This window comes from Haemorhous mexicanus, chromosome 3 (genome assembly GCF_027477595.1).
Source record: "Haemorhous mexicanus isolate bHaeMex1 chromosome 3, bHaeMex1.pri, whole genome shotgun sequence".
Lineage (NCBI taxonomy): Eukaryota > Metazoa > Chordata > Aves > Passeriformes > Fringillidae > Haemorhous > Haemorhous mexicanus.
Window position 1 is genome coordinate 5,680,102 of NC_082343.1, and position 20,106 is coordinate 5,700,207.

General features: G+C 48.3%; 1 protein-coding gene across 4 annotated transcripts in view; it reads left to right on the top strand.

Moving 5' to 3' along the window:
• Nucleotides 1-20,106, top strand: part of SLC24A3 (solute carrier family 24 member 3) — a 111,349-nt gene that overhangs the window by 62,736 nt on the left and 28,507 nt on the right. For all 4 annotated transcript variants that reach the window (XM_059840644.1, XM_059840643.1, XM_059840646.1 and 1 more), the window contains exons 5-8: nt 2,050-2,134; nt 3,951-4,054; nt 15,297-15,371; nt 19,066-19,091. In XM_059840644.1, the coding sequence (XP_059696627.1) occupies nt 2,050-2,134; nt 3,951-4,054; nt 15,297-15,371; nt 19,066-19,091 (290 nt within the window). The remainder of the gene's footprint in view (nt 1-2,049; nt 2,135-3,950; nt 4,055-15,296; nt 15,372-19,065; nt 19,092-20,106) is intronic.

Genomic DNA, 20,106 nt, shown 5'->3' on the forward strand with positions numbered 1-20,106 from the left:
AGCTCGGACAGCCACAGTGCGAACACAGACCATGTGCCCAAAATGACTGTGAGCTGTATCTGCTGTCAGTTCCAGACAGTGAAATCTCTGTGAGGGGAGAATATGGTTGGTCTTGGCACTGAGAGGTCTGTGCCATTTGTAGAAGACACCTGTCCGTGTGCCTGGGAGCAAGTGTCACCCGTCAGGGCGTGGGCTGTGCTGGCCCTGGGAGAGGTGTGGAAGCTGACAGGGCAAGTCATTTGTGCTGACAGCACCGATGGAGGCTGTCTCTAAACTAAGCTGATAGTTAAGTTCAGCACCATGCTCTGCGGGCCTTTTTTGCATCATCAAAGAGAAAAGCCCCCAGGAAATTCCACTTTTTGGTGCTTAAGTATAGAGGTAACTGAAAGGTAACAACATAAGGCAGGAGCTTCTGTCCTGCAGAGTTGCTGCACCCTCTGGGGATGAATCTGGGGAACCCCATTGCAAGGTTCAGGAGAGGGAACATTGGTGTGGACATGGGGATAGGAGATGGTGGGGGATGTAGACACACTGAGTTCTTTGACTTCCTCTCTCCCAGGCAAGTGAACCTGACTGGGAAATGCGACTCTAGAAGCTGGCTCAGGTGTCTGTGGATGAACAAAACCTGAGCTGAGTGAGCAGTGTCTAGGACAGGCTTGTATTTTGGGGTGCTGTCAATATGCCCAAGGGCAAACCACCCCCCTCCAAAGTCAGCACAGCAGCTGACTGGTGGCTGTGCCACCTTGGCTGGTGGCTTTGCTTTCAAGAGGCACTGTGAGTTCCAGCAGGTCTTGCAGGATGTGATGTCTCCAGAGTTTCATAGAGCATCCTGCAGAAGAACCTGGCCTTGGAGGATGTGCTTCTGGTCCTGAGAACTTCTTTCATGATAGTTTTAATCCTGTTTAAAATAGTTTTCCATAAAACTGTATTTTATCAGGTTCAAGAAGCTTTATAGCACTCCAGCATTGCTGTGGTCTTCTGTTTCAAAGGCACTCCTGGCGAGGGCCCCTCCTGTCCTTTTCCCTTGTCCCCATAACTTATGTACAAAGGGTTGTTACCTATGGGCAGTGGATAGAGTTACCCTCCCTTAGGGGCAAGGAATACTCATTGTGGAATCTTCAGAAAAGGCTGCTGTGAGGATTTCTTCTCTCTTGTCTCTGTGCAAAGGTACTTGGCCAAGGAGGAAACAGTAGAGGAGCCCTGCAGTGCTGCAGGGGAATGGGGACAGAGGGAGGTTTCCTGTGTCCTGCCAGGCTGGGAGGCTGCCTCAAAAGCCAGCTCTGCCAGGGACACTTCCCACCACTCTCAGCTGCATTCCCCATGCTCCTGGCTGCCTTTCCTGTGCTCCCACAGTGGCAGCTGCTGCCTTGGTGTAGTAACAGCTCGGGGTGGTGGCCGTATGGCAGGAGCTGGTTGTTGCTCCTCTTCAGTGCCTTGTGGCATCTGCTGAGCAGATGCAGATGGGTGCTGGGTCCATGGGAGCTGGTGCAGATGGAACAGTGGGAGTGCAGACAACATAGAGGGTGTAATTAACCAAGGAAATCTTTGGAAGCAGCATATGCTGATGAAGTTTTCATAAAAGTGGGTCCTTTCCCTTACAGAAGCCCCTGGTTTTAGACAGTCCCTGGGTACTGCTGAGGGACAGGTACAGGGGGTAAGGAGAGGGTAAAGCAAGGCATAATTTGTGGTGGCTGGAGGTGAATGAAGCCTGAGCCCTGGCCCTGCCCTTTACAGGTGAAAGTGGGAAAGATAAGGTGTGTGTTGCTTGGGTTGTGGAGCAGACAGACCCATGAGTGGTGAGGCTGCCTTCCCTGTTGGCTGGGGTGGTGACCTTTCCCTCCTCTCTAAAAGTGTCACTGGCATAACCAGCCCTCTCTGCCTGGTGATGCTCACTTCAGTAGCCAGTGCCTGTGGTGGCTTTTCCCCTATACTTAACCTTTGTTTACACAAAACTTTACAGGTACCTGCCTCTCAGCAGGCAGGTTAACGTTGGGAGAGGAATTCCTTCAGCTGCTCCATGTGGTAATCAGTGACTCTGTTTCTCTGCAGCGCCTGCATCTCAGTGAAGATGTGGCTGGGGCAACTTTCATGGCAGCAGGAAGCTCTGCTCCTGAGCTGTTCACATCTGTCATAGGTAAGGAGCCTGTTGCTGCTTCCCAAAACCTGCACATTTCCCTGGCTGTTTTCAGAACTGAAATGGGATTGCTGTGTGCCTGCAAGGTTTGTTATAAACCTTGCTGGGCACACATAGCACTGACTGTGGGGAGTCTTTGCCAGGTGAAGTGACTCTGGGAGTACTGTTGTCTCACAGCAGGGCCTGTGACCCTGCCAAGCCAGCACCAGTGGGCACTTTACCATAGCTGCCCATTAGCCAGGCTTCACCTACAGGATTATCCTCTCCTGTCCACTTTCCTGCCTTGTCTGCTACACCAGCTCCAGGGCCCAGTGGGAAAGGATATCCCCTGGATTCCCCTCTCTGGTACCCTGGCACACTGTTCATGTCCTCAGTGGCCTGTTCTCTGCCATCACCTCTCCTCTTGTTAGTCTTCCAACGCTGCTTTTCCCTGGAAAAGCCAGAGTGGGGAGAAGAGGATGCGAAATGCTTTCTTACAGCAACAGCTTGGTCAGAGCATCACATTTCCAAAGCAGCTCTCCGCTAATGGGAAGCGTGATGAAGAGATTCAGCTGTCCTTAAGTGTGCAAAACCTGGGAAACTCTCAGTGCCCCCACAGCAGTGGGGAAGGGGGACTGCAGGCAGTGTTACAGAGTGATGTTCTACCTAACCCTGGTAGGAGGGTGCAGTGTTTCTGCAGTCTGACTCACCCACGTCTCTGTTGGCAGGGGATCGTCAGGGCAGCAGCTGGGGGGGGGTACAGGGGGCTCTCCATCACTGAACAGAATTAGTTCTTAGCTCTGATACTTTCTCTAGGAGACACTTGTCTTTCAGTCACAGCTGCCAGATGCAGAGCATGAGTTAATTCATGCAAAGCTGTGTGCTCTGCAGAGGTCTTATTGCACAAGCAAAGCATTATCATTTGGGAACTTAAATTGGACCAAGTTGGGATTGTCCTTTGGTTAAGGGTAGGTGCAGTACCAGGGTGAAAATAAAACCAGATTTCTTCAGGTGACTTAGAGAAACCCTGATGGTCATCAGGATCATTTTCCTGCTGTGGTGTAACCTGCCAGGTGCTGTGTGCCACTTGGCAGGTGAGTGCTTCTGAGAAACGGATGAAGTTGGAAAAAATACGTAAGCTGCACTGGCCAGTTTACATGTGGCCATATAAACAGTGTTGGAACCTTAAAAGCAAGAGGTGAATTTAAACAGACTGACAGCTAGCAGGAGATGGAGTGTTATTTTTAGGCTGTCTTCCTAAGGAAAGGACTTTGTGCTGCATAGTGATGCATGTGCTGCATCGTGATGCACGTGTCTGTCAGTTCATCTCCCTCACCATTAACCTCATTGGCCAATTTTAACCAAATTTGACAGAAGAGCTCTGAAAAATGCTTGTAGCATAGCCCCATAACTCATCCTGAGAGACATCACTTGGCTTGTGAGTAGCTGTGGCCAGACAGCTCTGAATCACCTCCAGCTTCTACTGAAGCCTGTTGGGATGGGGATATGGGAAGGAGCAGAGTACTGCTCAGGGAATGTCTTATGGGAGACAGTTTCCTATGGATTTGTGTCCCACCAGCTACTACCATGAGCTTGCAGTGTTTGTGGTGTGTATTGCCATAATGTTGGGTCACCATTCCAGGAAGTTAATAACTTGGATGTGCCTGGAGTGCTTGGTTTCCATCACACAATCCATCCAGGTCCCCTCAGAAAGCAACTCTGCAGTTTGCCTAGTACCTGCCTTTAGATTCATTAATAGGGTGTGGGGTCTGCAATTCTGTGTGAAAAAAGTCAGTTCTTTCCCACTTACACAGCTTTCCTTGAACTTGTTTTTCAGGTGTTTTTATCACAAAAGGAGACGTAGGCGTTGGAACCATCGTGGGCTCAGCTGTATTCAACATCCTCTGTATTATTGGTGTGTGTGGGCTTTTTGCAGGACAGGTAAGAGCATTTAATGATTCTTTACAGTTCTTGCTTCACCCTGTGCCTTGGCTGTACTGCAAAATCAGATGCCAGGTTCACCACCTTGCCGCAGATTTCTCTGGCTTTGCTGTTTTTAATAGGGCCCTGTGCTGTTCCTCCTGCATTTTTGGAATGAAAAATAAAGCAGCAAAGGTCAGCTCAGGCATTTAGAGCTGCCCAAGGTGTGTGGGTGGGCAGAGGAATAAATGTTGGTTGTTTGCTCCTCGTGTAGTTTGTGACTGCTCTCCAGCGTGTCAAACCACTGCTGACAACACAAGCTGTTCATCTGAAATTAAAGCAATTAAGTTGTGAGATCTGAGCTGCTGTCTGAATTGCAGGCATGATTGACTGTATAATTAAATACCTGAATCTGCATTTACCTTCTCACTTGCCAACATGCCAAGTGTTTTTACAATCTCATAAATGTTCTCTGGCATGTTACTGTGCAGACTTGCTTGTAAAGAGGAGAAGCAGGGTCATGTTACCATCACAGGGCAATGGGAGAAGAACTGAGAAGACCTTGGTCAGTCTGGGAAAGCATGCAGAAATACGGGGTTTTCCTTATGATCCAGTTCTGTTTTCTTTAGCAGTGAACTTCTACAGGCTGAAGGTGAACATTTTCAGTGTGAGGAGGCCTCAGGATAAGGTCACGGCAGTACTTTTTAACCACCCACGTGCCCTGATTTGCATGCAACATGCAGCTGGCAGCTACAGATGCTGAATGTGTCAGTGGAACTCTTACTGTGAAAACCCAGTTAATTGAGGTAAATTTTTAATGACCAAAGCCTTCCCAGGGCATGAGGCTCTGCTCCCCAGAGGTATTCTCCTGTCATCAATAGGACTTCCTTCTCAGGCTGCTTTTTTCATGCAGATGAAGATGATTAACTGTCTAGCAGTTAATGATGGCAGAGGAGCCAATTCTGATTTTTACTCTCCACAGTATTGATTGCAGGCCTCAAACCTGCTAAAAAATGGCTACAAACCACAGCTTTGGAAAAAGGCCTGCTAGAGTTTGGGGCTTGACAGAGAATGTCAGAGGCCTTTTACAGGTGAGAGATTGTTGTTTTAGAAGGATTAATCATAGCCAAAATGCTCTTGTAAAATGTCTTCAGCCTTTCAGCCATGGTAGCTTTCAGAAGTTCAAGTCATCCTAAGCGCAGTGTGTGAGTTTCTTTCAAGCCAAGCGTTGAGATTTTGACTGCTTTGCCCCATCTTTGTTTTCCTTGAGACTCTGCTGATGATTTTGTGTGTGGTTTTGTCAAGTCACATAACCTCTCTTTGCTGCAGTCTAACCCTCAGAGGGTGGGTGAGCACTGGAATGATTGACGTCACCGTGTGGAACTGTGTTTTTTAGTGAGCAAATAAGAAATTTCAGTGTCAATAATTGCAATGTTTTAGATAAAACTCTGGGTCGATTTATGCTTTTCATTGTTTCCCAGCTTTTCACCAAAAAGTCATTCCCTCTTAGTGGTGTGATTCATCATTTGTTTTGTGTTAGTATGAGTAGGAATTTGGTTTTATTGTCAACAGTGTCTCTACAGAGGCACTAACATAGGTGGTAAATTTGGTTGTTGGTGAGATTTCTGTTCTGCCTGGGACCTAGATCTCAGTAGTGAGTTGCCAGGTGAGCCTGGGGGCTGGTTATTGGTCAAAGCTGCTTGCTGTGCTCCAGGATTTTTTCTTTGAGCTCAAACCTGTGGATTGAGCTGCTGGAGCCCTCAGATTTTTAGATGTATTGCCCGTGGGCTGGGAATCCCAGAGGTCAGACCTGCAGGGGCCTTCTGCTGCATTTCTGAAAGCCTTCTTTTGGTTTGGTTTTTCTTTTTCACTGGTAAACAGTTGAATTGTAAAATACTGTCCAGCCCTCTCCAGGATATGTTTTGTTTTTAAATTAGGTTGTAGCTTGTATGTGCTGTGTTGGATGTATTCTTCTTTGGCCTAAGAAAAGGCTGGGTTTGGTTATGTGCACCATGTTTAGAAAAAGAAACAAATGCACAGCCCCAAAAAGCTGGTATGCATTTGCTTGTGCACCAGCCCTAATTCTTTATTCTTTCAAGCCTTTACTGGCTGTATGCACACACTTTTCAGGATAAATCAGAATAAGCATCCCACTGCTGGAACAGGGGAAGGGAAGCATGCCCACGCCTCTGTGTGACACTGCACACCTAAAAAAGGCATTGAAAGAGCATTGTGAAGGTTGAAAGTCAAACACTGCAAAGTTAGAAAATAGCAGTGTGAGGGTTCCCTGTGCACCCTTAATTTGCCCCCCCGGTGTGCGTGCATTATTATCCAGTCTTTAATTACGAAGTCTCTTGCCGGGTTCTCCACGGGCTCCCTTCCTCCCTCTGCACACAGAATGGACGTTGCTCACTTAATGAGCAGATATTCAGGATTTTGTTTTCTCTTATTGTTCACTCTGTGCCCTTCTGCCTTATTTACCAGGCTCTATTCAAGCCCTGTTCCAGAGGCAGAATTATTAATTTCCTCTTGAACTTCTGCCGATCTCGGCGCTATTGTATCTGAGCAGTTGATGAGCAGTTAATTAATCTTCCCCAAACCTCTGTGAGATGAAGGGATGCTTTAAAGATGGGGAAACAAAGCACAGAAAGATTAAATAAAAAAGAATAACTTGTCTTTTTAGGGGCCAATTAGAGCTGGCACAGGCCTGCTCTTTCCCCTGGTGCATAGGATTCTGTGGCATGCTCGTGGGTCCTGGCTCCAGGTGCTGCTCCTGCTGCTCCACAGGGCTTTCCTTGTTGGAAAGCCTTGGTTTGAGTGGCCATGTCAGTCTGCACACAGCCCAGCTCTCCTTGGGAGCATTCAGCTCCTTGAGCCATATGAGCCCCTCTTTTTCTCCTCACTCCCACCTCTTTCCACAGGGCACCACACAGAATGCCTCTGTCCTGAGCCCTGCCCTCATCCCCAGGGCTATTCTTGTCTGGAACTAAGCAAGTGACTTAACTACATCTCCTAACATTCAGTGGTTGCTCTTGCCAGCGTGGTGGTGATGGTGTTCCTTCTCCTCACTCCCCCTGCAGCTCTTGAGGCCTGAGAGAAAAGCTTTCACCAGATTCCTCCCTTGGATCATGCATCCACCTGTAGCTGCTTTCTGAGCATCCAGCTTTCTTCCGGTGGTTTTGATCCCTTCTGCTTTCCCCACTCCTCTGCTCTATGTCTCCTTCTCCTGGCTAATGTTAGCCCTGCCAGGCAGGCACCTCTTGAGATGCAGGAGTCTGCTCTGCAGCCAGGGAAATCGTATTTTCCACTGTTTTCATCTCCTCCAGAGATTTTGGATTGGAGGAATTAAAAAAGTGACAGTGGATGCAGGCTGCCCATGTGTTTGATGGCCAAACAAGAATGATCCCCTAAAGACTGCATTTTCTGATTTTTTTCTCTGAAAAATCAGAGCTTTCAAATACAGCTTAATGTGGGCCTCTGCAGAAGCAGAAAAATTTCACGTCTGGTGTGTGTTGTGGTGTTTGACCAAGGCATGTTTGGAGAGAGAGCTCAAGTTTTCCCTGTGGACAGTGAATGCTGCCTATGTGCCTGTGGCAGTGAGCCTTAGAAACTCCTCCTGCTTTCTTCTTGCAGCCTGTTGAAATATTCTGCATAGCACTCATACCCAGAGGAGGATTTCTGTTATTTTATCCAGGCAGTAGATGCAACTTCTAAGCCGTAGATGGTTTCAGTGTATGGAAATAAGTTAGGAGCCCTTCTCATTCCCCACTTGCCTGTGCAGTGCAGGTTGGATGTGTCTGCAGCTGTTTCCTCCTATGTCCCTACACCTTGGACACCAGCACGTCTCCTTGCAGGTAGGCAACTGCTGAGGCACATAACCCAGCTGTTGTTTTTTAGCTGCTGTGTCTGCTTTGCTTCCTTTTAGCAGAGGGGAAACAAGGAGGTCAGGGAACACAGAGGGAGAATGAAATGGCAGCAGATGCAGCTCTTCAGACAGTAGTCCAGCAACATTCACAGAGGCACAGGCTGGATAGCAGCAAGGAGGCTGCTGTCTGCGTTTTGATGGATTGCATCGGGCTTTTTCCATGCTTGCGAGCCAGCTGTGTATGGGGAGCTTGACCTTAGCCTGGGGTCCCCTCCAAGCCTTGGTTGAGCTGTCCTGTCTTCTCTCACGCTCATGTTTGTGCTTCTCAAGCTCTCCCCTCCTTCCCCTGCCCTCTTGCCGTCCTTGGCGGCAAGGACGCGGCATTCTCGGAAGCTGTCCTTGCTTAATTCAGCTCTCATTCAGGCCAGCACAAGCAGAGCTTGTTCGGTTTTGGACATTCCCCCATCCAGATCCATCTTGTTTTCACAGCTCTGCTGCTCTCTCCTCGCCATCCTGTCCTCCCAGCACTGACCCACAGCGTTTTGCAGTGTTGCAGAGGAGGCTGAGAAGTGCTTATGTGGGAGCAGTACAACCATGAGTTGCAAGTCACTCCAGCATTACCGTGTAATTTTGAATGTGCATGGCTTGATTTGTTAATTAGTATTTAACTGCTCTGTTTTTTGGTTGAGTCCAAATTTCTCTATTTTACCTTTCCCCAGAAATAGACAGGCTCCTCTGTTTGGAGCAGGGGAGCAGGAATGCTGGCTTGTGCCACAGATCCTCTTGCAGTTATTGGTTAAGGGGTCTGGTGGGTGGCGAGGCATCATTCCTCAACATACTGGAGCAGAAAAGGATGACAGTGACTGTCTGACCTGCCTCCTTCTTTTCCAGTGGGATTCTTCTACTTCAGGAATTAAACTAAATTCAGCAGGCTCTCCTTTGTCCAGGTCACAGAACCCTTGTGCCAGCCACGGTGCCTCTAGGAATTATCAGCTGCCATGGGTTATGTCAGTGGAAAATACACCTGTGTTAGACGTGTTGACCAGGACACTAAATAGTTTAACAACCTGGTGGAATGTTTTTTTAATGAAGCAACTGGGACTTCTGTAATCTCTTTTAGCCCACTTCTGCCATTCAGCCAGCTTGCATGCCTCTTAATCTTTTAAGCTTTAATTTCACTCACAACTCAGACTGCAGCCATTACTGACTTTTGGCTTTATGATTGCATTCATGATCTTTCTTATTTTCTTCTCCTTGACTGTGGAGAAGTTTTAAAAGATGGGAGTTGAAATCCTGTTGCTTTTTCTTCACTGGTCTGTGAACATAGGTGGAAAACAGGTAAAACTCTGGGGAAGTAGTTTAAGGAGAACTTAGTGCCAGCTGTTGGGGCTGTTCACTGTTCTTACAGCCCAGGACACGTTGGGATTTGGTGCTGGCAGCGTTATATAGTGACCACGAGCCTGGTCTTTCACTGACAGGACTGTGTTGCAGACATGGGACAGACTAACAGGACAGACTGAAGTAGTGCAGAGGTCAAGGCTGTGGTCCTTGGGTGCCTAAAGCTGCTGGCATGGCACACACAGTGGTGTGTGAAAGCCCAGGTACTGGGAAAGCGGGGGGGGATGATGGCAGGATGCTGTGCAACATCAGGCAGTCTGTAAGGTGCTGAGACTGCAGCTGGGACAGAGAGGTGTGGATGGAGCTTCAGGATAGAGAGGTACCATTAATTAGAGATGCTGCCCAAGGCAATCAGAAGAGTTGCAAACGATCCTATCAGTATCAAACCGAGGCTACTTCCTAATGGCCACAAAAACCATCACCATTTTCAGTTAAATTTTCTGTCAAAATTGACACGCAGATCAATACTGTGGATGTACCATTTGCAGGATATTTTCTCAAATCATTTATAGGGTAAAAGCAAGGGAGATAATAGAAGTTTTTACTTCTGGCAAGGACTGGACTGTCTGAAGAGACTGGGAGATGTTTACTCTGTGCACGCCTTCCTGTCTACAGCTATCCTTGAATTCTGCTGTGGATCTTGTGGTTCAGCAGAGGCCTTGGGGTCCTGCTGCCTCAGCACTGTGGGAATCTGAGCTAAAGAGACATGCTGGTGCAGATAACTCATGGATGATTATAACCACCAGTTGAGCAGGGAAATATTTCTGGCTTTGTCCTGAGGTTTGGAGAGACTCCACTGTTTCCATTCTGAGAATGTCACATAGACAGATTGCTGCAGCAGTGATGAAAATATCAAGAGAGGCTTAAAAAAGCAAATATTCTTGGGGAAGTAATGAGAATAGATGGAGTTGGTGCACAGTGTACAGACTAGGAGCCAGAGTGACAACTGAGATCTGCAGAGCATGGCAAACCAGAGGTGAAATTAGGGGGCTGGTAATTGGAAGGAGGCTTTGCTTCCCAGCAGGTCCCTTAGATTGTGGCTGCTTTAACTGCCTGAGAAAGACAGATTAGGCCTGGATTTTTCTTTGGCCTGACCTGTGCTCGTATTTGGTGCTTTGCTGAAGCTGGGAGTTATGGTTAGTATTGGTCAAAGCCTCAAGCAAGCCTGAATGCTGCATCATGAGACCCTGGGGTCTTTGGCCAAAATTATGGTCTGGAGACTGAGCTGGATACTTGTAGTGTCCTGGGATATTCAGACACGACCATGGGGTATAGAGGGAGTGTCACTTTGTCCGGGACATCCTGCTGTGCTGTCAGTCCCAGCACTGGGCCCTCTGGCTGATGCTGGCTGCCTGCTGGAAAGCCTGCCTGGCTTTCCTGGGGCTGTGCACAGGAAAGCAACGGCTTTCCGTGCAGGAGTCTGTCTAAAAGCTCTGCTGTGGCAGAGTGGTTCAGTGTGCCAGGAGGGGATGTGGGATCAGAACTTCTGCTGTGCTGGAAGATGGCACCTCTGGGATCCTGTTGGACCTGCTTGGCTGATTCTCTGTCTGAATTATGGATGTGCCAAAAGTGCCACCAGGAGCCCACCACCCTCCAAACCATACCAAGTCCTGTGTGTGTCTCCCAGGAAAGGTGCAGAGGCTCCACAATGGCTTCTTGCTGACAGCCACAGGTAGATCTACAGCCTTATTTCATGTAAAGATGAGTACAAGTAAGGCACTGTCACACTCTCCCATTAATCTGTGATGCTTCACTGATACCTTGACCAGTGGGAATGAGCAGGAAGGTGGCCAGGTCCTTGGAATTACCTGAGCTGAGCAAAATAATCATCTGCAAAGTTTGAAGGCAGAGCTTGTGCCCTGATACCTGAGGTAGAGCCCTTTTTATTTTTGTTTAATTCTGAATGCATAAGACATGTATTAACTATAAACTCTGGCCAGCCTGATTCCCTGAAAATCTGTCCCAGACCTCCACGTGAGTTCACTGCTTCCTGTAACAGTGGCCAGCAGTTGGTTGTTTCTCTTGCTTCGGCATAGATCCATGGGGCTGATTTGAAATTGCATTGAGGGTTTGCAGAGCAGTAGTGTCAGGAGCACAGCCCTTTCTGGAGGGGACCCCAATAGGCTTCAGAAGGCTCTTCCTCGGCTCCAAGGGCAGCTCCTGCCAACCAGGAGCAGCGTGTGAGGAGATTCCATGGCACAGCTCACCCAGAGGGCTGACACAGTGTGCTGCTGGCGGGCTGCTGTGGCCCAGGGGCTTGCAGTGAGCAGCAGCTTCAGGCAGCACAGACCAGCACTCGAAAGCCAGATCCCTGCATCTGCTAGGCTGGTGTAAGAGCTTCCCTAATCACTTCTGTGCAGTCCACATCAAAGAGGGGCAGCATGAGGACTGACCCAGATTCTCTGCTCCTGGATGCCTTTTGACAGTGGTGGATTCACTGCTTGCACATCTCTGTTGACCTCCATAGACGCTTATGGCTAATCGCTTGCAGGGATTGTCTTTAATCTTTTGACACCCTAGTCCAAGCATTCCTGCCTCTCCACATCAGCAAATTAGGTTATTAGCTCTTAATACCTCAAAATCTAGACCTTCTGTGCCAGAGGGTAACAGAGAAACAAGATTAGGGAGATTGCTTCCAAAGCCTGGCATTTCCCAGCAGTGTTAGTAGCTGATCAACACTTAGGAATGTCAAGCAAAGAACCGGCCATGAGATGAGGAAACAATTCAGAGTGAAGATCCCTGAAGAACATGGATGCAATTACATGCTTCCCCTGGAAGTTTAGCAGCCAGAATACTCAGGAGTGCACATGCCTCTGAACTCCTGCAGCAGGAGCACAGACATCTTTGCTGAGGGAGCAGCAGCCCTGTTCTGCCACATTTGCTTTGTCTCGGGCCCGTTGCTGCTGTCGGCAGAGCAGGCTGGAAAACAACCAGCTGGGTGGCCTCTGGTGATGGATATCTCCTGGATGGAGATAGAGCTTCCATGCTTCTAAGTGCAGAGAAACAATTTGGATGAGCAGAAGAGAGAAGGGTCAGTTTTACAGAGGATAAAAGGTGAAGTCCTAGGATGAGGCATATTGCCAGTGAGGTCCTGATTGCCTTGAGTTAGCTTCAATGCTACAGGAAGCAGACACCAGTGTCTGATTTTAGGGAGATTTTCCCTCTGGTGGCTGATCTCTACATGTGTGCTGAGTGGAGGAGGTGGTGTGTGCTGCATAGGTCCATGGCTTCTGGACTTACAAACCTCAGAAATCAAGCTAGAGCTGCAAAAAATCTTGATTTTTTTTTTCTCTCCAGCCCATCGAGAAGGAACTAAGCATTCTGAGTTGTGAATTTTGTATGTAGGGTGAAAGTTTAGCTGTGAGAAACCACGTAGCTGTTATGGGTAAGTTTACCCTTAGGAGTGATGCTGTAGCATGCAGGGGAGCTGGCTCAGTGTGTCTTGTGTGGAGCCGTCAGGGGATGCTCTTGGTCAAGCCTTGACTTTAGAGCTCTTCTTTTCAGCTCAGGTGAACTGAGTTCAGTCCCCACTAAGTGGTCAAGGGACAGCTAAGAGGCTCTTGTCTGGTATTTGGATTTCAGGTACTCACTTCAAAAGGGGGAAACATCACCACACTGACAATCATTGGCTCTACAGATGCCTCCTTATGCTCAGCTCCTGCAGGACCAGCTCACTGCTCGGTTACAGTATGACAGTATTGCTGATTTAAAACTCAAATTTGATCATGTTTTTACCCAAGCTGATTGCTTCCCTGATTTATTTTCTGCCTTGCTGATCTGTAGTTTCAGTGGTTTCCAGCATGTTAAGATTTATGTGGAGTCCTTGGTGGCTGCAAGGCACAATTTAGGCCTTCAGGAGCTCAGTAGTTCTGCCTCAGGATGTGGTTCTGACCAGCAGGCTGAGCTCTGCCCTTGCTCTCAGTGCTCATGAGCTCCTTGCACCCTTGGTACACAGTTGCCTTATGTGTGTGGCTTCCCTGTATCACATAGATCAAATGGTTGAGAAACTTCAGCTAGGTGACTTGAGCCCTAAAGATGTCTGAGATTTAGCTGCCCAACGGTTATTGCATCAGGGAGAACCCACTCTGATGCCTGTGAAATGTGAGCAGCCTGTACAGGTGCCAGGCATGAGCACATTCCCCTACATTCTGCTCTGGATTCAGCACAAGAGTCCTTGTGATTTCCCACAGGATCTTGGTCTGTCAGTTCTGTGCTGTAGGTCCCTGCTAGAAAGCTGCATTTAGGCATCTGGATCTTTCTGTGCTCGTTCAGGTGCCTGAGGAAAATTCCTTGGGGAAATATCATCACGCCCCTTCAAGATCATTGTAGAATATCAAAGAACAGGAGGGAAGACTACCTTGACTCCTCATAGCCAGGCACCTTGCTTTCACAGGTGTGCTGTGCTGCCTGGTGACACCCCTTAGGCCAGGGACACAGGTTATGAGACAGAGCCTTTACCTGGGGGGGCTGTCCTTTGCTTCAGAAATGTGAAGTTTGCAGAGTTGCCCTTCTTCTGAAGTTTGAAGCTGCACTTCTGTGTGCAGAGCTGAAGTGTACAGCTGTAAAATCCCCACCAGCATGCATCCATGCTGAGGCAACTACAGGGGGCCTTAAGCAGCATCCTGAAAGCTGAGTGGAATAAGGTCCACTCATTCTATAAAATTTCTTGCGAAATTTGCTCAATCAGAATGAAAGGGCACACTGAGTAAAATGTGAGATTTAACTGAGGATCTCTGAAGAGAATTATGAACCCAGCTCCATGTTCCTACATTTGGAAATTTCCACCAGAAAGCATCTCCATTTATCTATGTCTGTGTGCCTTGAAATGTATTGTCTGCTTGTAGAAATCTGGTTTGACCCAAGGGCTTTTAAAGCCTGCTTTTTTCGGTTCATGTAGGAGTTTCTAACATGTAAATGGTTGCATAAAGAGACTTTACACTGGGCATAAATTACATCAATTTTTGAGAAAACCACTCTACTAAGAGACTGTAGAGATTTTTCAGGTAGAATGGTCAGTATTTTTTTACAGCTTTTGTTTCATTAGCGGTTTTGGAAAATTCCAATATTGTAAGAGTTATTATGAAGAGAAATTTGGGAAACTATTTTTGATGACACTGAAATAGAACTGAAAATGATGTTACTGTTCATGTGACTGAATTCATGCACAAGTATGACTGGAGGGTTCAGTCAGAAAATTAATGTATATGTTCAGATCCAAATCAGTGTAAATGAACCATCTTCCATCTTCCTCCTTCAGCTTTACACCTTTGAAGGATGTGATCCAGAGTGTTTGAAATGCACTCCAAAACTGGGAAATACAGATTTGAGGAGAAGCTTCTACTGAGGGGATGTCCTAGAGCTGCAAGAAATAGAATCATATTGAAGATGCTGCCTCCACATGACTGCTTTTAATCTGTCCTTTTGAATACTGTTAATGAAATTAAAGATGAACTCATTCACCGATATTTTCTTCTGAGTTGCAAACTCATGCAGCCTGCAGTGAGAATTCTTCCATATTTCTGTGGCTTTGGAAGGTGACAAGTGACATGAGCTGCACAGCGATCCCTTTTTATTCTCCATTGCATACAAATTCCTGGGTTTTGTTTGTAACACTCTGCAGGAGTATTGACTTGAGTGTTTGTCCCAAAATCTCTGTAGATGCACACAGAGCTGTAGTAATGCTCATCAGTGTAATCGTGCTGGTAAAGCCTGAGCTTTACCTTCCTGTAAAGCAACAGCCCTCAGAGACTCTGTGGGGACACACAGCCCGACCTGGGGGACAGCTGAGTCCGCAGGTACTTCTGATGTGGAAGTTCCTGTCTCCCTTGCAGCTGTTCCCCCAGCAGCCACAGAAAATGTTTCCAGTCTTAAACCTCTTCCTCGAGTTTCCAGCATGCGTGGGGACATCTCCCCACATGGGTGGCACCTGGGCACACACTGCTGGTGTGGCAGTCGTGCTGCAGAGCCTAGCTGACACTCTGTCTTTGCCTGTTTCCCCAGGTTGTTGCGCTGTCGTCGTGGAGTCTCTTGAGAGATTCAATCTACTACACGCTGTCTGTTGTTGCACTCATCGTGGTAAGTTTGTGAAGGTTTTCCATCTGTGGGAGCCCATGTCTGCTCCACCTCGAAAGGGGACCTGCCATGGCATAACAGTCTTGTGGCTGAGATCCCAGCTCGAGCACTCATGGGGATTTCTGCTTGTGGCAAACTGCTTGTGGCCTCCCTGGTTCTGCTGGGAGGCTTGGCCCGAGGGCAGGAGGTGGAGGAGTGTCTGGAGAGCCCAGAGGGCAAGCTGGGGCAGGGCGTGGTGGCCCGGTGCAGACATGGGGAGCAGAGCTAAACCCGCGTTGTGAGCCCCCCAGCAGCCCTGCAGTGGGTGGGTCAGTGCTCTGCTGGCCTTCATGACTTTCTGAAATACATGTTACTAACCTCTAAGGAGGCAGCACTTGTGCCCAGAGGAGAGAGATCCTGAACAGCTACGGCAAAACCTTTAGGTTAGTTTTTCCACACATAATAGGGGCAGGTTCAGTGCATGCTTGACAGCAAGTCCTCAAACAAAATCTACAACTTTCAGCAGTTCTTAGTGCCTATCCCGATTTTCATCAAGCTCAGAAAATGCTCCACATCTCTCAGAGTTGTGCTATTCCATGAAAAAAATTTGGCACAAGAGGTAAATAAAGACACTGCTATCATTTTAGCATTACTTTGCAACCAATACCAGTCAGTGCCAGGAAATGTAAAAATTGAGTTTTCAGGTAGCAGTTGCACATCTTTCCCCCCACCGTAGCCTAGTATTCTAGATTCTCTAAGACAGGAGGAGTGATTTTGGGAGGTTAACATCCATATGTCAGCAAGAAGGGGACTTTTAGAGTCAGAAGAGGACTGCTTGCAGTCTGGGTTACTTTGGTTAGTGTGTTTCAGCAGTGGTTTTGGTTTGTTTCCAGGTATACTCTGTATAGGCTGCAAAGGCCTCTATCTGCCTTATCCCAAAGAGAGATCTTTCTCAAACTGTTTGTGCTATTATTCCCCTTACTGCAAGGCCAGCCATTTTGTACCTGGTGAAAAATAACTTTTCTACATAATTACTAGCAATGAACTGCAAAACAAAAAGCTTTTTTTGTTTTGTTTTGAGAGCTTGACAGTAACCTCTTAGAAGGCACTTCAGTGCTTTGTATGCAGGGATAATTTTTCCATATGAGGGCATTGAGATTTCTCTGCTGCTGGAATAGAGTCATCAATCTTGAAGAATTATATTGTTTGTAGGAGTTTGTTCTCATGGTCTTTTAAACAACAGCCTGTGGAGCTGTGTTAAAAGTTGCACTCCACTGGTATATTTACTAATCATAAATACACCTGAGGGGAAATAATTATATTCCTTCCAGTGCTGAGATACAGCAACTTGAAAAGGCTTGATACTGTGCTGGGTAAATCAATATGACTTTGTCTCTATTTGCACTAGAAAAGGAAGTGCAATGCTGTTGTAAGAAACAAAGCAGTATAGACTCACCTGTTTACTGCTCCAGACCATTTGATGAGAGAGTGAACTCTGAACCACAGAGGTTAGAAGTGGATATAAACCACATTTGCCATACTTAATTCATCTTGATTCAGCCCTATGATTTTTTTAAGTTTATTATAATATTACAGTGCTACCTTGTCTTCTAGTAGAGTTTGGCAAAACTTGCTCCTTATTCTCTTGAAAGGGAAAAGATGCAGGTGTATCTTAACTAGAAGGGACATGGTCAGAGTCATTAAAGGCAAAATTGAGATGGGTGCTATTTTTAGTCACAGAAGTCAATGCACACGCTTTCACCTCCCATCACACCAAAGCGCTGTAAACTAAAACAGGCCTTGTCAGATTGGATCACAGTGACTGGGAACTGTAATTTACAACGTTTTGTGGTCATGTTTTCTTCCAGTAACCCGTGTAACTCTTGCCTCGTGCGGGCTGTCACACAGGAGTTGCTATTTACGGCTGTATGGCCAAGGGGAAGTGTTCCCTGTGCTTTCAGGGCCTTGTTCCTTTTCCCTCCTGTTTCCCTGGGGCACAGCCGTGGATCTGTAATCTCTGGTGCGGGCACACATTTCCCTGCTGGTGTTTTGGAAGGGCTGAGTGGACCACAGCCTGTCCTTGGGGCCGTGAGGGCTGCAGGTGATTCCAGCTCCAGCCTCCTGTGGAGGCACCGGCACCGCAGGCCCTCTGCGGCCATCCCGCTGTGCTGGGAGCAGGGCTGGAGGCATGGGGAATGGCAGGGCTGGTGGAGCATGGCAAGGGCCTGGTCACAGAGCATGGCAGCCACTGCCCCTGTGAACCTTCAGCCATTGCCAGTGTATGCCTTCAGCTGCCGCCAGTGCGGGCCCTTCCCTCACCCCTTGCCATGGTGCTGCTGCTTCCTTCACAACCCTCACCATGGCCCTGGTTCTCCCTCGACGCCTCTCACCTAGGCGCTGGTCCTTCCCTCATGCCCCTACGCCATGGCTCTGTTCCTACCCTCACGCCCCTCAGCATGGTGCTGGTCTTTCCCTCACACCCCTTCCCTCATGATCCTTCACTGTTGCTCTGGTCCTTCCCTCACACCCCTTCCCTTACACCCCTCGGCATGGCGCTGGTCCTTCCCTCACACCCCTTCCCCTCACACCCCTTTGCCATGGCTCTGGTCCTTACATAACTTCCCTCACACCCCTCAGCATGGCGCTGGTCCTTCCCTCACGCCCCTTCCCTCACACCCCTCGGCATGGCGCTGGTCCTTCCCTCATGCCCCTTCCCTCACACCCCTCGGCATGGCGCTGGTCCTTCCCTCATGCCCCTTCCCTCACACCCCTCGGCATGGCGCTAGTCCTTCCCTCACGCCCCTTCCCTCACACCCCTCGGCATGGCGCTGGTCCTTCCCTCACGCCCCTTCCCTCACACCCCTCGGCATGGCGCTGGTCCTTCCCTCATGCCCCTTCCCTCACACCCCTCGGCATGGCGCTGGTCCTTCCCTCACGCCCCTTCCCTCACACCCCTCGGCATGGCGCTGGTCCTTCCCTCACACCCCTTCCCTCACACCCCTAAGCCACGCCGCTGGTCCTTACATACCTTCCCTCACACCCCTCGGCATGGCGCTGGTCCTTCCCTAACACCCCTTCCCTCACACCCCTCGGCTTGGCGCTGGTCCTTCCCTCACGCCCCTTCCCTCACCCCCTTCGGCATGGCGCTGGTCCTTCCCTCAGGGAGGAGGTGCGTTCCTTGCCCAGGAGGCTGTGCAGTGCTGTTGGGGAAGTCACAGCGCCTGTCCATCACAGGTGTGCCACAGGGGCTGTCAGGAGCTACAGTCAGCTGGGGTGGTGGTCACCCTGAGCTGATGGGAACAACACCCTGGGCCCAGCAGGACATGGCAGCAGCTCCAGAGCTTGCTGTGGATCTGCTGGCGGGTCACTCGGTGTCCAGCCGGGAGCTGGTGGGGCAGAGGCCATGTCTGGTGAGACAGCCAGGTGGGTCAGAGGGCTGCAGCCCTGTCTCTGGCTCACCACTGCTTTCCCTCTAACTGCTGCACAAGGACCCAGTGCCATTTGGGAAAGGAGTACCTGCCAGCCTTGACTAGGTGAGAGAAATTAAGGGTTAAGAAGTTCAAAGGCTGGGCAGGAGGGCAGTGCCAAAATACACCCCAGCTTGATGCCATTGCCACGAGCCCTGGCTTGCTTTACTCTGTTCCCTGCCTCAGGTGATGCGCTGCTTTCGACTATGGTTTTGTGTATAACATGCTATTTTAAAATTTTTTCTCCACAGTTTATTTATGATGAAAGAGTTTCCTGGTAAGTGAATCCTTTTTCTTTTCATTTTTTTCTGGTTATACCACAAAAGCTGCCATAATTAGTGTTTATGAGAAGGAGAAAGCTAAAAAGTTCTGCAGGGCAGCTATTTGCTGCTGTGTGAGAAGTATCAGCCCAAGGTGGGCCAGAGTAACTAATTTTTTGAGCTAGAAAAGAGAGCCTAGAATAATCAGACTGTTCGTGGTACAGAGGCAGCAGTCAGTGCCCTCTGCATGCCCTGCACCAGTCTGGGAATAACAGTGTGCTCATCAGAGCTGTGGGTGGGCAAGAAGGAGCCACCCAAGCAGTCATAAAAAAGTGTATAGCTGGATTTTTCATAATTTAGTGAATGGCCAGTTAAAAGAAATTTTAAAAAACATCCCTATTAATGTGTTAAAGAGCAGTGCAGTAGGTATGTAGTTTAGGAGGGCTGCAGATACTTTTCAGTTGCCTTGGTCTCATGGTTTTGTTTCTGGCACATCCCAGAGGTGATGTGGTGACATCTGGAGGTGACAGCGGAGGTGACAGCGTTGGCTTTGGTGTCACTCCTAGCTGGTGTCATTTGGATTGCCAGCACTAGGGAGCGTCAGGCTGCTTGGGCTGGTGTTCTCCCTCACTGGCTCTTGCCCATTTCAGAGGCAGGTTTCAAACACCCACTCTTGGCAAGGGCCTGGTTTTCTTTGTTGATTTTTTTGTGTGTTTCTTTTTAACTGAAATTCACTCGAAGGCCGGTTGTATTTAACTGTGGTCTAAAAAAAACCCCAAAACACATAACAGAGAAGCTGAGTGTTGAATCTTAAGAAGTAGGGAATGAGACAGTGATATAGTTAGTGCAATATCTCAAGAACCTTGTGGAGAAAATGCTCCATGAGTTTAGCATACAGTAGTTTGAAAATGGATGATTTCCACAAGGACTAGCAGTTCGCCATGGGGAACTAAGCAGAATACAGCATTTTGGACAGTGAGAAATATCACCTAGAAACAAGTTCTAAAAGCCATACTGTATTTTGTTTTCATA